General features: G+C 39.1%; 2 protein-coding genes across 3 annotated transcripts; one reads left to right on the forward strand and one right to left on the reverse strand.

Annotated features, from left to right (window-relative positions):
- Nucleotides 1-1,582: 1,582 nt before the first annotated feature.
- On the forward strand, nt 1,583-9,753 carry gtf2f1 (general transcription factor IIF, polypeptide 1). Of its 2 annotated transcripts, none has more exons than XM_074656991.1 (14): nt 1,583-1,704; nt 2,026-2,092; nt 3,947-3,993; nt 5,071-5,143; nt 5,350-5,543; nt 5,685-5,855; nt 5,984-6,192; nt 6,292-6,445; nt 6,533-6,588; nt 6,739-6,870; nt 7,005-7,075; nt 7,422-7,560; nt 7,672-7,813; nt 9,183-9,753. In XM_074656991.1, exons 2-14 carry the CDS (start codon nt 2,051-2,053, stop codon nt 9,385-9,387), a joined length of 1,635 nt encoding a protein of 544 aa, XP_074513092.1. In that variant the 5' UTR covers nt 1,583-1,704; nt 2,026-2,050; the 3' UTR covers nt 9,388-9,753. The 2 variants fall into 2 exon arrangements, with proteins under 2 accessions (XP_074513092.1, XP_074513093.1); XM_074656992.1 differs by having other exon boundaries at nt 1,674-1,708.
- Nucleotides 9,754-11,629: 1,876 nt separating this feature from the next.
- LOC141781645 (GDP-L-fucose synthase-like) lies at nt 11,630-17,587 on the reverse strand. Its single transcript, XM_074657480.1, has 10 exons — nt 17,430-17,587; nt 17,224-17,338; nt 16,961-17,089; nt 14,779-14,852; nt 14,256-14,389; nt 14,094-14,158; nt 13,266-13,332; nt 13,087-13,166; nt 12,227-12,326; nt 11,630-11,735 (listed from the first exon to the last, which is right to left on the reverse strand). The coding sequence occupies exons 1-10, from the start codon at nt 17,582-17,584 to the stop codon at nt 11,680-11,682; spliced, it is 975 nt and encodes a 324-aa protein (XP_074513581.1). The 5' UTR covers nt 17,585-17,587; the 3' UTR covers nt 11,630-11,679.
- Nucleotides 17,588-17,956: the final 369 nt, after the last annotated feature.

Below are 17,956 nucleotides of genomic sequence, written 5' to 3' on the forward strand. Positions count from 1 at the left end.
TTGTCTTGTAAAACTGTAACACAGAGTGCATCTTAGGCTGTATGTAAATAAGTAACTAATCCCTGCAAATGCAAAGGAAAAAAAAAAAGACGTATTGCGTGAACATCTTCCTCGCCTCGTCTTGTTTACTTCAGTTTTAACATCCAGTGTAAATGCTGCAGTAAGATCAAGTTGGTTGATACACAAAGAAGGGAAGAGATTAAAGAGATAATTTCTTTATTCAGAGAAGATAAAAAAAAAAAAACACATAAGAGAAGATATGTAAAAGTAAACATATGAAAATATATTTAAAACTGCTCATTTCAATGGTGAATTATCAACAGGTAAACTTCTTCTTTACTGATTGGGTGATTTGATAATTTGATAATATACATTTTGTTTTCAAACGACCTCTGCACCCTGTAATGCATTCAAATCATCTGGCCTGCAATAAATTCTACCTCTGTTAATGTTTTTTCCACCACAATATACATATATAAATAAATAAATAAATAATTAAATAAATAAATATGGACATAAATATGATTGTCTCTTTTGTTTATTTATTTATTTATTTATTTATCATTACCTTGATGCTAGGTGGAGTTGTATGGAGGACAGAACCTGCCAAAATCAAAAATAAATAAATGACTCAATTAATAAATATGTCCTTGAATGTAGCAAACATAATATTAACAATAAATAGTCATTAATTAATTGATAAAATGTGGCATAAATTGATATTTCTGTTTTATTTCCTTCTTCCGTTATTTGTCTTTATATTTATTCCCTTATTGATTTACTCTACTGTTTATTTTTCCCTTTTATTTATTTATTATGTATTTATTTACCTTAAAATGTATTTATTTTTGCATTTATTTCTGCATGTATTTTGAAATGTATGTATTTATTTATTTTTCCATTTCACCCCTTATTTATTTCTGTATTCTTTTCTTTACACAGTTCACACTTGGAGTCGACGTTTGACCTGTATATTTAGAATCATGACCTCCAGTGGTCACACTGAAGAACTGCAGCACTACAATTAAATAAATGCCAAGTGTTAATATCAATAGAAGAATCAATATTGATTTAAATACAAACAACTCGTGCTAGAGATGTTCATATCAACGTCAAGGCTAATATATAGCCCCTGTTTGGGGAAATAAATAAGGGGTTAAATGCAAAGGGAAAATTGTGCATAAATAAATAAAAGAATAAATTAATTAATAAATTTAAAAATACATTCAAATATAAATGAAAAATACATGCAAACATAAATCAATTTTAAAATGAATAAAAATAAATACATAATAAATAACTAAAAGGAAAAATTAAACAGAAGAGTAGTTAATAAGAATTAATATAAAGTCAAATAAATAAAGAAGGCTAATATATAGCCTTGAATATATATATTTAAGAAATTAATTACTATAAAATAAAATGCTCTATTGGTTACAATAGAGCATTCATTCCTTTAATGTTTGTTACAGATCTTTGTTTATGTGCTTCTTTTGTATGTAAATGTGTTTAATGTTTTCTGCTGTTACTATGGTTACTGTCATTTTGAAAAAAGAAAAAAAAAGCTGGTTTGCCAACCGCCAATAAACACCAACGAAGAAGAAGCAGCAGCAGCGGAACCAACGGGCTGCTAGGAACCAATAGCTTCTAGTCTGCGTTTCTTTACGTCTATTTATACGAACGGAACCAGTCCAGAGGCAGTCGGTGGGTAAATAACATGTAGATATCTTAATACTCTAAATGTTTTATATCTGAGGTTCATCTCACAGAAACACGTCGAGAGTTAGAGTGTCTAGTAACCGGTAGTTAGCTGCTAGCTGCTAGCATTAGCTGCTAGCTGTTAGCATTAGCTGCTAGCTGCTAAGCTGCTGTTTACATGTTAGCATCAGATGCTAATCAGATGCTAACATTAACAATGGACTCTAGTGTTTAATGTTTAATGTGTCAGCTCGCTCAGTTCACCACCTTCCTCACAAACATGCACATTTAAAGTCTGTTATTAACACAACTCTTCTTCTTTTATAGAGTATCAACGAGCCTGAAGCAGTTTATGTTAGTAAACCCACAGAGAAGAGCAGCTATGACTTCACTGGTAAGATTACACTCAGCTACAACATACTAAATCTCCTGTTAACCCTCTGACACCCACAACAGAGACGTTTACAGGGGGTTACATACACACCATACACACCATACACACCAAACACACCATACACACCATACAGACCATACAGACCATACAGACCATACGCACCATACAGACCATACAGACCATACACACCATACAGACCATACAGACCATACGCACCATACACACCATACAGACCATACACACCATACAGACCATACAGACCATACACACCATACAGACCATACACACCATACAGACCATACAGACCATACACACCATACACACCATACAGACCATACAGACCATACACACCATACAGACCATACAGACCAGACCATACAGACCATACACACCATACAGACCATACACACCAAACACACCATAACACCATACACACCATACAGACCATACACACCATACACACCATCACACCATACAGACCATACACACCATACACACCATACACACCATACACACCATACACACCATACACACCAAACACACCATACACACCATACACACCATCACACCATACACACCATACACACCATACACACCATCAGACCATACACACCATACACACCATACACACCAAACACACCATACACACCATACACACCATACACACCATACACACCAAACACACCATACACACCATACACACCATCACACCATACACACCATACACACCATACACACCATAACACCATACACACCATACAGACCATACACACCATACACACCATCACACCATACAGACCATACAGACCATACACACCATACACACCATACAGACCATACACACCATACACACCATACACACCATACACACCATACACACCAAACACACCATACACACCATACACACCATCACACCATACACACCATACACACCATACACACCATCAGACCATACACACCATACACACCATACACACCAAACACACCATACACACCATAACACCATACACACCATACAGACCATACACACCATACACACCAAACACACCAAACACACCAAACACACCATACACACCATACACACCAAACACACCATACACACCATACACACCAAACACACCATAACACACCATAACACACCATACACACCATACACACCATACACACCATACACACCATACACACCATACACACCGACCACTGACAATAACTGCACTATACTGTACACCAACTGTCTATCAATACTACTCAGGTGCAACTTCTTTCCGATCACTGCAATATCATAGTTCCACTTGTGCAAATATGTTAATAGTCTGTTTATTGTCAATACTGTATATATTGTTCCAATTTTTATATTTCTGTCTATTTAAATTGTTCATATTTTATACGTCTGTCTACTTTTGTTTGCTTTTTGCACTGTGTTGTATCTTGATTTTTGTTTTTATTGATGTTTTCTATTCTTTATTTCTTTAACCCTCTGAGACCCACAATAGAACTGTTTTAGTCTCCTTTAGGGGGGTCTCAGCTTTACAGTGATAGCCAATTTGTAATAGTAATAGTAATAATGTAACTCAAGACTGTTTAGGGACCCCAGTATGCAGAAATATTCTAACACACCATTTTAGAATAGGAGAAAATAACATTTACACTGCATGTGATTATCATGAAGTGGGTGTGTCTGTAAAGGGGAGACTCGTGGGTACCCATAGAACCCATTTACATTCACATATCTTGAGGTCAGAGGTCAAGGGACCCCTTTGAAAATGGCTATGCCAGTTTTTTCCTCGCTAAAATTTAGCCCGTGCGGAGACAAAGCCCTTTAAATGCAATTGCCTGAATTGGTTTGTCTTACAGGGGAGCAGCAGTTCCACATCCACAGAATACACCGTGCGAGTCCCCAAGTGAGTAACATGGACTGACATGCAAATATCCACAGAGGGAAACGTGTCCGGACAAACCTTGTTATGTGTCTGTCGTTCTGGCAGTTTCTCTGCAGGGATGTTGCGTCTTTGGGTTTTCTGAAGGAAGTGATAATGAAACAAGGCGTTCAGAGCTACTCAGTTATGTTTTGCAGACGTTTGTTTGATAGTAGATGGAATGATTGAATGTTAATGCTGATGTGGATGCTTTAGCAGTGCCGTTAAAAGAGATGCACCGATCCGACTTTTAAGTCCCGATAGCGATACCTTGGCTTTGGGTATCGGCCGATACCGAGTACTGATCCGATACCAGTGATTAATTAATCAGCTGTATGCCTCACTGTGTGGAAGTGACTGGGATCATTGTATTATGTGTAAGGAAACATCAGGATTGACTTAAACATTGTTTTCTTAACTTTGTAAAACAAAATGTAACAAATAAATACAAAGTTTTATTTTAGTTATGAAATTACATTTTTATTTGTTATTAAAGTAATTAATCGTACACCAGTAACTTGGTAATTCTTTTTTAAAAATGAACAGAATTTTTATTTATTATTAAAATAATAAATTGTACACCAGCAATTCTGTAAAAAAAATCTTCAAAATTAGCAGAATTTTGTATTTATTATTAAAATAATAAATTGTACACCAGTTATTTGGCAAATAATCTTCAAAATTAACTTATTTTTTATTTATTATTAAAATATTAAATCGTGCACCAGCAACTTGGTAAGAAATCTTCAACATTAAAAGAATTTGTATTTATTATTAAAATAATAAATCATACATCAGTAACTTGGTAAGAAAAAATGTCTGTTTATAATGTATATAGTATTTAAACATAGAACTAAATTGAATAGATCAGATCAGTGCATCCCTAACCGTTACTAATAGAAATTTAATTTATTGGGCTGCGTGATGAATTGTTTATACTATAGGTGGTAATGGGAATGTAGTTGTTTATCTGCATTAAATTAGTTATGATCTGGCACCTATAGGAAAAGGCAGGTAAAGATAATGACTTTTTGTTTGCATTTCTGTTCATCTGTCCCGTAGAAACACCAACAAGAAGTACAACATCATGGCTTTCAATTCAGGAGACAAAGTCAACTGTTCAGCCTGGACACAGGTGGGCTTCACGTCAGTGTTTCTACACATGACAGATCATTTGAGCTGCACTCCCTGCTAGGTGGGGTGCAGAGTCCTTGCTGAGAGAGATGAGCAGTGTGATTTACCCTGAAAAGAATACAGAGAGAAACTTAATTCAGCAGCCATAGCAACCATCTTTCAGTTTTACATGTCTAAACATCTCCCTCCCTCCCCCACCGTTCCCAGGCTCGTATGGAAAGAGACATGAGTGCTCGGCGGATATACGGGGACGAAGAGGCGGCGGATGGTGCGGCCGGCAGTGAGTTTGGAAAAAAGCAGCGTGAGGAAGCGCGGCGGAAGAAGTTTGGCATTGTGACGCGTGAGTTCAAAGTGGAGGACCAGCCCTGGATCCTCAAGGTCAACGGCAAGGCCGGCAAGAGGTGGGGAGAAAGACGCTTCTTTACCCTCTGATTCACTCGCATTTAACCAACGTATCTCTTTTTTAACCTGGTTAGGCTCAGAGGGAACACGCATATTTACGATGTAACTGAAACTGACCCTCTCCCTCTGTCTGTGCACAGGTTCAAAGGTCAAAAGAAGGGCGGTGTTACAGAAAATGCTTCCTACTACATCTTCACACAGTGTCCCGATGGAGCTTTTGAGGCTTTCCCCGTCCACGGCTGGTACAACTTCGTACCGCAGGCCAAGCACCGAACTCTCACTGCTGAAGAGGCTGAGGAGGAGTGGGGCAGGTGAGAGGAAGGTGGTGGAGGAACAGGGTGGGGATGGGAGTTTTGTGGTAAAGAAGTACTTAGTTGACCCAAATGGTGCCGGTTTGTCCAACACTTTAAACATCAAGACATTCCCCCTCGTTTTACAGAAGAAACAAGGTGGTGAATCACTTCAGCATCATGCTTCAGAGACGTCTGCGGGAGCAGGAGCGCGGTTGCGAGGATGACGAAGACGAAAACGATAAGTCGGGGAAGAAGAAAAAGAAGGGGGGCGGGAGAGGGGGAGAGCTGCGCATCCACGACCTGGAAGACGACCTGGAGATGAGCAGCGATGACAGCGACAGCAGTATGGGGGACGGTAAGAAGAAAGAACAGGATGGGATTCAAAGCTCCTTTATTCTACCTTTTCCTTCCCTCTGTCATCATCATGTGATTTTCCTTTTTTTTCATTGGACAGATGGAGAGGGCAAGTCAAAGGCGAAGAAAGACACAGGGAAAGGAAAAGCAAAGAAGAAGAAGAAGAGAAAGAGCAACGACAAAGAGGCCATGGAGGACAGCGATGACGGAGACTACGAGGGTCTGGAGGTGGATTACATGTCAGATGAAAGCAGGTCAGAGGCTCTCTTTGTGGACACTGTACGGATGTCTTTGTTGGTGTTTCCTCTTTTACTAGCAGTCATTTTGTTTTCCAAAAACAGTTCAGATGAAGAACCGGAGAAGGGAAAGCCCAGCAAAGGAGAGGCCCACCCCAAAGGTCAGACCTTCTGCTGCTGAACGTTACTCATCTGTTATTTATTGAATATGGAAAAGAAGACAATGATTTCAGTGTTTTGGACTTATTGGCTTTACTAAATGAATGATTGGTATTCTGACTATTTTCCTTTGAAATGCGTGTCCTTTATAGGGATCGACGAGGCGTCTGAAAGTGAGGAAGAGAGTGAGGAGGAGAAACAGAATGAAGAGGAAGCGAAAGAGGAGGAAGAAGAAGAAGAAGGAAAGAAAACCCCGGTCCAAGCGGAAAAGAAGAAGAAAAAAGGTGAAGACAGATGAGGGTTTTGAATAAAATACATATTTTCATGAGCGGTGTTAAATGTTAAACTCCCTTCTGCTCGATGCACGAGGACACGTGAAATGATGTCGAGTGAGTTGTCTGGTTTTTGTGTGTCACAGACAGCAGCGGCGAGTCGGAGAGCTCAGACGACAGCGACATCGAGGGCGAGACGGCCTCCGCTCTGTTCATGGTGAGTAGAGTCTGTAGAGTCTCTACTCTGTGTGTGGCTGAATCAATAATAAACACATGTCTGGACATTTTACAGTAGAGGCTTCGTTTGATCAATAATGTAGATTTTACATTTTTTAGATGCTTCTTCTTCTCATCCTTCTTCTCCTCCTTCTTCTTCTCCTTCTCCTTCTTCTTCTTCTCCTTCTCCTCCTCCTTCTTCTTCTCCTTCTTATTTTTGGGGTGAATGAATGCGTGACTGGTTCTGTATTTACGTTTTTGTAATGTTTTTCTTTTTGTTCTCATCAAACGTGTCTCTCTCTCTCTCTCTCTCTCGCGCTCTCTCTCTCTCTCTTTCCGTCTCTCAGAAGAAGCGCACGCCTCCTAAACGTGGAGGTCGTGGCTCTGCAGGCAGCTCCAGGACCGGCAGTCGCCCCGGGACACCGTCCATCGACTCCGCCGTCACCTCCAATACACTCCGCGCTGCTGCCAGCAAGCTCGAGCAAGGTTTGTTTGCTCATACGCATATTAATGTGTTTATATGTGACACGTTCAAAAGTGGCCATAACAACTCTGAAACTTTTCATTATTCCATTCCAACTAAATCTCTCTTTCCAGGAGGTAAGAGGCCGACTCAGGGTCCTAGCACGGACTCACCAGCTGCCAAAAGGCTGAAAATGGAGCCCAGCAGTCAGAGCCCTGCTCCCTCTGGGAAGAGTACTCCTCAGCCCCCATCGGGCAAATCCACCCCGAGCTCAAGGTACCTGACTGTTACCAGACTTTGCTTATTTTCAGGTGCATGCTTGTATTTTGGGTTTCTACTAGAACATGTTTACATGTTTACTAAAAAATTGATTCACCTATGTATTGCAATTTTTGAAATATATTTTTTAATGCCAGAATCAATATATTTGCTTCATTTGAGTCTATGTGGAGGTAGAAGGAAGTTACCGCTTTTATTGTGGTAGTCTGAGTAACGTGACGTCATATCCGCTCCGTATCCGTCAACCAAAACAAACCTCAGAAAGTGTAAACCGTTGGAGGGTCAGCGTGGATACGACCTGCACCCTCCCATGTTAAATCCAGCGTGGTAAACACTACACATCCAGTAAAGGATGGAAACACTTTGGGTTTCACACATTGACAGGAAAAGCAGAGCTAGACAGAGCAGAGCTAAAGCTGCATGCTAACTCTGTCACGGACAGGAAACGTTTTCATATGGCGTTAACGTTGCGGTCGAGCCGGCCGGCGCTCTCATCTCAGTGGTCAAACGGGCTGACGATACGACTTTAGAGCACCCAGATACTGACATTTATGTTAAATACATTGAAACGGCCCCGATGGAGCTGACCATGGATGGATAAAGAGAACGGAGCTGTCGGGAGAGCTAGAGACCACCTTGGAGAAGTTAGAGGAAGTAGACACGTGGGACTACGTCCGCTTTTCAAAATAAGGTCTACATACAAAATGCATCTCTGGAAATAAGATTGATTGTATTATATTATATTATATTCACCAGAAGTATAAAACATTACGTGTTTCTTATAAATTAAAAAGAAAATACCACTAATCTGTGAGGGAAATGTCTTTATTCTTTGATTTCTGGGTTGCTGGATAATAAATGTACTAAATAATTGCTGACTGATCCTGATATATTTGACTTCAGGACATCTCTGACTACATACATGCTGAAAATCAAACATTTTTACTCGATTCATTTAGATATTTTCCAAAATAAAAGTCCCTAGAAGTGTATGGTTCAACTTTTTCCCTTCATGGTCTAGTGTTAAAAAAAGTTAACAAAAATCACAATAGATCTTAATATCGAATCATAATACTTCACGATACATATTGAACCAGCACCCAAGTATCGTGATGGTATCGAATCAGGAGATGTGAATCATCCCAGCTCTAATGTTTACATCCCAATGTTCAAACAAACTCTGCAGATCTTTTACATGCACAAACAACTTTATAAACCACTAAAGGAAAAAGAATAAAAGCATAATAGGTCCTCTTTAAGTTATTTAATTATTCTGAGATTACTGTGAAACTAAAAGACAGTTTAACGAGGTGTTTGTGAACAGGGTTAAAAACTGTCTTCTTTTCTGCTCGTCTACTCGTCACAGTGATGTGCAGCTAACGGAGGAAGCGGTCCGGCGCTACCTGATCCGTAAACCGATGACCACCAAAGACCTGCTGAAGAAGTTCCAGACCAAGCGCACGGGTTTGAGCAGCGAGCAGACCGTCAACGTGCTGGCTCAGATCCTGAAGCGCCTCAACCCGGAGCGCAAGAACGTAAACGACAAAATGCACTTCTACCTCACTGAGTAGCTGATGGAAGAGATGTATGGAGCGGCGGGGGGGTGGAGAGAATGGAGAAGTGAGGGCTGAAATGAACTGGAAGAGAGGTCCTGTGTTCCGGTTGTGTTGTGACCTGCCACCGGATCAGAAGCTCGTCACAGGTGGCGTTTATCAAGAAGTATTTAGTTAAGCATCCTGAATTTGTTTTTCATACCCCGGAATCTCACGTTAAAGAACCATGTTGATGTTGAGTGAAAAACAACTGGATTTCTATAGTTGTTCCTCCGTGTGTGAACAGTTGAACGTAGAACTTAACCACTTAACCAATGAAAACAAAAAAAAGTCTTTAACTTGTTTTTCTTAGGTAGAATTTTTTCCAATAAAATGTTAAATCTGTGGTTGTGTAAGGCTTTACTCTTTTCTACTCCGTCCCTCGTATACACTTTGATTTGATTTAATTTATTATTTATTCATTTAGAGGCTATAGTAGGTTCAGTTTTAGGGTTAGAAATAATAATAAATTGTTACTCTTGTTACTATTAATATTTTTAGTAATTTTACCTTTATTTGATAATCGTTAGGTATACATATTTGCGTTATTTTCATATTTGTATGCAGTTATTTAATATTTAGAATTTAATACTACAGTATCCATGGTAACGATGGAGCTGTAAAAGCTCATCACTAGGGGAACGAGTCAGACGCGCCTTGTATCTCCCCGTTGAGTGTGTGTGTGTGTAAACTTTAATCTGTAAATATGAATGTATAGTCTATGTATAATGTATAACATAGAGACCGGGCTTGTATCTCCCAGGTGGACGTGTGTCCCGAAGTGCTTGTAAGCAAAATAAATATAAGTTGAATGGACATCGGAGCTGTCTGTGGTTCGTTGGAGTGAACCGTTAACCGTCAGCCGTTGGTCTACGATCAAACACAACGCAGAGACTGTTGGCTGCCACCGTTATCAGAGGTAAAATACAAAGTTATCGGGGCCGTCATGAACTGTTTATAGAGGAAGTCAACAGAAGAAGAGACCCCCGTTACACCTGCTGGAAAAAAACCCTGTTAGAAACTCATTTAGATGCACACTTTGACTCTCGCGAACACTCAATAAAATCTATTCAAAGGCAAATAATATTACTGGTATGAGGCGATGCAATGTAAAATAAAACATTCCCCAGTCTGAAATATGTTTTTTTTATTTAAATCTTCAGGTTCCAGCTTTCAGATGATGTATAACACTTCTATGTGACATCTACTGTTGACCTGCTATCTCCCCCTAAACACCCCCTGAACCCCCCTAAAAAAAGACTGAAACGGCTCTATTGTGGGTCTCAGAGGGTTAAAAACTTCTGTCCTCACTGGAGCATAATAAAACAGGCTGTTTTGGTCTTGTTGAATTCTTATAAAAAACTTGAATACTTTAAACTTTAAAAGCTCAAATATGTGAATGATAAACTAGTTCCTTCCTGTGTTTGCTCTCGAGGTTTACTAGATGTGTTTTCAGCCTGAAGTACATCTACTTTAGTGTAGCATTGTGTACGTATGTGCACCTTTTGGAGGGGTGGAGTTCAGTTCACACCCATTTGTTTGTGCTTTGTTTTGCAAGGTATTCCTTATTTGCCTAAAGGCAGTGAGGGATGGGATGATGTTTCTATTACTAGAAACAGTAGTAGCTGAAATCTAATAAATTCCTTAAAGGTTAAAAGATGTAGAGGCTCCAGTACACTAGAGAATCTGTTCAGCGTTGTTTAATGTAAACCAAATATTGCACAGTGATAACAACCTGCTTGACACTGAAGGAACTGGCCTTCTACCTCCAAGAGGTCAAGGCCCAGTTACGTGTTGGTTAATCTTGTATGACAAAGAGATTTTCCAAACAGACGGGTTAAAGCATAATAATACAATTTATTCCGAACAATCAATGCTGCATAAGTAAAAATAAAAGAGTATACAGATATCTGGATCCAGTCTACGTGTCCCTGACAACATACAGTGCATGGGTCAGTTCGTGAAGTCTGAACCCCGAGCTATCCCTGATCCAGCGTTTTTATGGTTTACACAATATCAATAGTCATGAGCTTATGGCACGTGATGTTTTTGCTGCATATCTTCTTCTTTGTTTCTCCTTCTGACTCCTTTCTCTCCTTGACCTTGCAAAAGAACAGAACGTACATCCTCCCTGTCCTCGCAAACACTTCATGCACAACAAATCCAACAATCAGGTTATTGCAGGTCATTGTAAGCACTTTTGTACATAATAAATCCAACAACACCAGAAGCAAAGAACAGTGTTATTTATCAGCTCAGCGTTCGGTCACTTTATGTCCGGGCGATGTCGGGGTTGGCCACGAACCAGTCGCAGGTCATCTTTATAGCTAGAAGGAGAGAGAAAACAAAAACAAGTCACCATCACCTTCACCAGGCTGAGGGTGCATGCAAATATTCATTCAAAGCTCTCATTTGTATGTGAAGAAGCACAGACTAGTCTAGGCTTTTTTGGCACATAAATAAATTGACTTATGTAATGATGTCTCTTTATGCAACAGTGGAGAGTTCCTGTCTGTGTGCTCTTCGTGTGTTGACTTTTACTGGGACACTGTCTGAGTAAAACAACTCCTTATCTGTGCAAAACAACTCCTTATCTCACAGTCCCTGTTGTAGATTTCTATATAGTCACATTGTAATAATCTCCTGCAGTGCCTCTTCTTGCAAAAATAAAATACAACAAAGACATTTCATCTGTTTGAGATCCTTATTTCAACGTTCATTAGGACTCATCTCGGAATATTAATTGAATTTCCATTACACAAGTGCAGCACTTCTGTACTTCTTTGTCACGATGAAGTACAGTACGGTGAACTCTGACCTTCTTCAAGAGGTGTGAAGGTGAAGTCGGGTAGGTAGCGTCTCAGCTTGGCATTGCTGGCTGTCTTCTTCATCTGGCCGTCAGACAGGGTGGTGTCAAACTGATGTTAGGGGGGTCAAGGAGAGACTGGATTTTAACTCTGCTACATGCAGCGTGGTATGATTTGAATTCATATTTATTTAGAAAAATAAAGCCTCCTTTGAAAGTGGTTGCTCAAGAACAAAGATGGCTTTAAAGGGGAACTAAGAGACGTCTGTAACTCAGCAGATCATTTATCTTTAGGGGTATAAACTCCCCAGTACGAACACTCTAATAGTTCATTTATTTAAATAATTTAAAAGTTTTTAAAATCTTTTTTTTCTGTGTACGTTGAAAGTTTTATTTTGAAATAATTTACCAGAAGTGGGAGTATGCTATAACATCTGCATTAACGCCATTTTGACTAATTTATTTATTTTATTTATTTTATTTATTTTTATTTATTTTATTTATTTTATTTATTTTATTTATTTTATTTATTTTATTTATTTTATTTCAATACAATATAATCGCATGATCATATTTTTCATTACAATGCTGCAAAAATATTTTACATTATAACAATGATATAAAAATAAATTATACAACTGTGAGTAAAGGAAAGGTGAATACAAAAAAAAAAAAAAAACACAAAAAAAAAAACACTGATCAACTCTCATAGGAATGAACGGGGCCCCTTCTCCAACACTGTATCCAGTTTTCTTAATACATCCACGGTATATCCCGGGTTCACTAAAGTATGTCAGAAGTAAAACCAGCTCAGTATGATGAACTGGTCTATGCAGGGTCATAGTATATACAGGGGACTGTTGAAAGGATACGTGTATGTTGCCCTTGAAGTCCAGAGCCTTTGCGATCATATCCACGGCCTCTTTGATTGAGATTTCATCCTCTTCACCCACTGCAGAGAAATCCACAGTGACAAGAGGTGAATGAATGAAGTGAACATATAGTTACCTCTGTGTCTCACACCTCACTTTATATCGCTCTCAAAGCTCACCAGAGAGGATGATGGGCTCAATTTCTTCATATTCTCTCAGGACCCAAACGATTAGACGACCCAAATCCTGAGAGCAAACACAGACATTATTTTTATCTTAACACCGTCAGAGATAAGGCTGCACCGTTATGGCCAAATGATAATATTTTGATCAATATTGAGATAACAATTATTCATAGATTTTAGAGACAAAATATTTTTACTGCAATTTGACATTTATATAAACATGTTGTGCTACATTACAACTGTCAAACATATTAAATATCTATCTATAGTGGTTATTTGCATAAAAACACAATTCAGATTATGAAATAAATGATTGTATTTATTTGCTTTGTATGTTTTTTTTATAAGTTGCTTAGAGCTAGCGTTAGGAAGTTAAACCGGTCCTATTTCTTATATTCTATTTTCTATTGCTGTGAAAACATCTCCTTCAAACAACTGGATTTATTCATCAAAAACTACATTTTACAAGATTACGTATAAATATTAAAATGTTTACTGAGTAGAGCTTGAACGCACCATAATGTAATTCAATAAAAACCTCTGTGAATTACAATATAATAACAGTCTGATTAAGTTAGTTGTTCCATTATGGTGTAAAGGTTGTTCCTCCAGGGTCTGAAGTTAGCACCCGCCAAATACGGGAAAAATTGTTGGCAATGGCGGGTAAAATCGTCAGGACATCCGCCACTTAGGAAGGCAGGGAAACCGCTGGGGATGGAAATAGAGAATCGTAGTTGTCCGAGTCCTTGGCATCTCATACCTCCGTGACTATTGATGCTTTCCAACAGTATAAGCACATACAGTAAAAACCTAAGGTCATACCAGAGAGTAGATGAACTGTCTTCTAGGAGCTCCAGAGCCACAAACGTTCACAGGAGTTCCTTCCTCTGTGAGAGAAACAGGAGGAAATAGACTCTTAATACCTGTGTTCTGTCTGTGTTTGTATGCGTTAGATGGATGAATTAGTGCGTCCGAGTTAATCACTTTTGGCCGTGTACGTCTTGTTAACGAGTGCCGACAGCACGTGGCCATTTTCGATGCTGAAGTTGTCGTGGGGACCAAACACGTTGGTCGGGATGACGGCTGTGTAACGATGAGCGTACTGCTGAAAGTATGCCCTGTCCACACACAAACAGAGTCACCGTCAGACACGGCACATTTCCCTCTTTCAACACCTTCAACGGTAAACAGAAAGTTATAGTCTTTGTGTCATCATTAACCAGAAACGTAAACCCCTCCTAGAGCTCCTTTGTGCTTCATGACAGTCACAAATGGACCTGGTCTGAAAAGCACCTGGCTCAGTGTGCTGGATGTTTTCACAGTCAGTGGATTGTATATAGGCATGAAGCACAGCCACAAGTTAAATAAAAGCTACAAAAGACAGAAATAGAAACTATAGTTGCCTGGTCGGGTGCTGCCTCCGCAGCTCTTTGTTGCAGGATGAATGCTTGTCAGATTGACCCCTGTGTCTACACCACACCTCTGTTTGCACTGCACAGCTGCTTACCTGCTCTGAACATCAATCATCCGTTTGGCGTGCGAGTATCCAAAATTGGAGTCGTGAGGCGGTCCGTTGTGTATCTATGAGAGTGGGGCAGTAAGTAATAATAATTGTGCTTAATTACTTAATTACTGTCAGGGTATCATTGAGTAGCATTGAAGATTGGGATTGCCCTTCTTTGAAATCTGAGCCAATCAATGACAGATCATTTTTATTTTTTCATATAAATATAAAATATATAAACGAGAATAAAGTCATAATATTATGAAGTCGTAATTTTATGTGATATTACGATTTTCTTTCTCATAATATTATGACTTTATTCTCGAAATCTCAGATTTATTTATTTTTCCTCAATGTGGCCCTAATACTCTGTCGTATCATAGACCTACAACAATGACACATAAAAATTACGTTATGTTATGACTTTATTCTCGTAATATTCCGACTTTTTTTCTCGTAAAGTTAACACTTTATTTTCGTAATACGACTTTTTTTTCGTAAAGTTATGACTTTATTCTCGTAATATTACGACTTTTTTTCTCGTAAAGTTATGACTTTATACTCTTAATATTACAACTTTTTTTTCGTAAAGTTATGACTTTATTCTCGTAATATTACGACTTTTTTTCTCGTAAAGTTATGACTTTATTCTCGTAATATTGCGACCTTTTTCACGTAAAGTTATGACTTTTTTCTTGTAATATTCTGACTTTATTCTTTAAATCTCAGATGTTTTTTCCCTCAATGTGGCCCTAATACTCCGTAGTACATTGTCTCTTTGGCCCTCACTGCATTAGACTTATATACTATATAGTCCATGAGCCAGGCAGTTGGTCGTGCCACTTTGGAGGGACCAAGTCTCATAGTGATTTTTTTAAAGGTCTATGTCCCTAGTGTTGGAAAATGCCTGATAGCATTGCAGCAATGGTAGCTTTCTATGTGCTATCACTCCTTTTTTCATCCCTCCATCATTAAAATGTTTCCATCTTTTTTCGCCATTTCCCACATAAATCCAGTATAAAAGAGGGAAACCAACACACAATATCATGAAGTCATATATCATTGTAAAGCTTAGACTATAATCTATCCCTCAGTCACATTGTCATGACACTGAGGTCAAGAGAATTTGACCTTTGACCTCTAATGCTGCAATGGGGCAAATTCTGAATGCCACTCCAAATGCCCTTATAACTAACTTCATATATATCAGATATGCCCATGGATAGTTCCAGCATAAAGAGCACAAAAGAGCTTTAAAATGATATATTATATGAATAACAACAATAACAACATTTCTTATCAGAATAAACGTTACTGTGTGCAGTTTGTATCTGATGGAATGTTCAGAACCTTGCATTGGATTCTGTTATTGGGGCCGTTTGTAAATGGCTTTCTTAGCAGCAGAAACACAAAATAAAAAAACCCCTCAAAAAACTGTACTTAGAAATTAATTCTCTATACATTATTTTATGTTTTCCCACTCTTACCTCATCGTCAATATAAACATGTTACAACTGATGAGGCCCTGATTCAGTAGCAGTGGGTTATATTCCAGGTGAAATGTGAAAATGATGTTCACTTTGTCATAAAGGCATGAAACTTGGTACACTTGAACAGTTTGGAGCCTTGAACATTACCAGATATGGAGCCATCGCAAAAACGCCTCACTTCCCACCATAACCAAATTATGTATCATAATTCACATCATAAACTGTTCAGGTGAATAGTTCATGGTTCATGGTTCATGGTTCATGGTTCATAGTTCATGATATTGTGTGTTGGTTTCCCTCTTTTATACTGGATCTATGTGGGAAATGATGAAAAAAGATGGAAACATTTTAATGATGGAGGGATGAAAAAAGGAGTGATAGTAAATAGAAAGCTACCATTGCTGCAATGCTATCAGGCATTTTCCAACACTAGGGACATAGACCTTTAAAAAAATCACTATGAGACTTGGTCCCTCCAAAGTGGCACGACTGACACATGTTGGGGGTCTGGCTCATGGACTAATATACTTAGACTATAAACTGTGTTACCTTCATCACAATGATTAAATGTTTTGCGGCTCCAGACAGATTTTTTTTTCTTTTTTTGCCTAAAATGTCTCTTTTGCTAGTAAAGGTTGCTGACCCCTGACCTAGACTGAGTAAAGGAAGGTTTTAAATAAAGGAGAAGAGCTCACCATGGTCTCATCGATGGGGTATGTGGTTTTGTCGGGGAAGATACAACTGGACAGGCAAGACACGACCTTGGTGACGCCCGTCTCGTGGGCTGTTTGCAGTACATTATCGTTGATTTTGATGTTGTCCCTCTGTGAAGGTGTCAGACTGTCATTACAGTTTAAAGGCGGTGTAGATATATTTTCCACAGAGCCCTCTTTTACAGAAGAAATAAAATACGATTTTCTGCAATTTGACAGCCGTGGTGGATCCGTCATTAGCTCACCAAAAAGTGCAGGTTCTCCCTCATGTGCAGGTAGAGTCCTCCGACTTTTGCAGCCAGGTGGACGACATGAGTGGGACGATACTTCTCGAACACAGCCCTGGTCTGCCCGACATCTCTGTCCGGATACAGATTGGGAAAACATTCAGGTCTGAAAAAAGACTTACAGACTCATTTGCTTGTAGAAGAGTAGGATTGAAGCGACTTACACAAGATCAGCATCCTTAGAAGAGAGGAAGAACCACTCTTCTCCCTCCAGTTTCCCACCTTCCCGCTGCACCACATGCTCAATGGCTTTACCCACCAGCCCAGATCCACCGGTCACCAGGACACGCATCGGCCCCGCTCTGATCTCTGACCCCATCTCCTATCTACAGAATTACACAGAAAATGCATAAATCCCATCAACATAAATACGCTACAAATACATACATGTGCTCTAATAAAAGCCAAATTATTACACAAAGTCAGATATCATATCAACACAAATCAGGACAGATTCACAGGTAACATACAGGTGCTTACCTTTGTGTGTTAGAGGAAGCAAGTCTGGGCATCACTGGAGAGTTGTAGCCTACCGATGGGCAGTCCTGTCTAACAAGTTAATGAATCTTTAGTACGTTGTTTTCGGCTTGTTAACCCTTCACTTTGGAGTGATGAACAGGCTTTAGGTGTGTAAGGTCATTTGAGACTCCTCCTACATGTTTTTACATGGAGAAGATGAGCTGCTACCATC

This window comes from Sebastes fasciatus, chromosome 13, assembly GCF_043250625.1.
Source record: "Sebastes fasciatus isolate fSebFas1 chromosome 13, fSebFas1.pri, whole genome shotgun sequence".
NCBI classification, from domain to species: Eukaryota; Metazoa; Chordata; class Actinopteri; order Perciformes; family Sebastidae; genus Sebastes; species Sebastes fasciatus.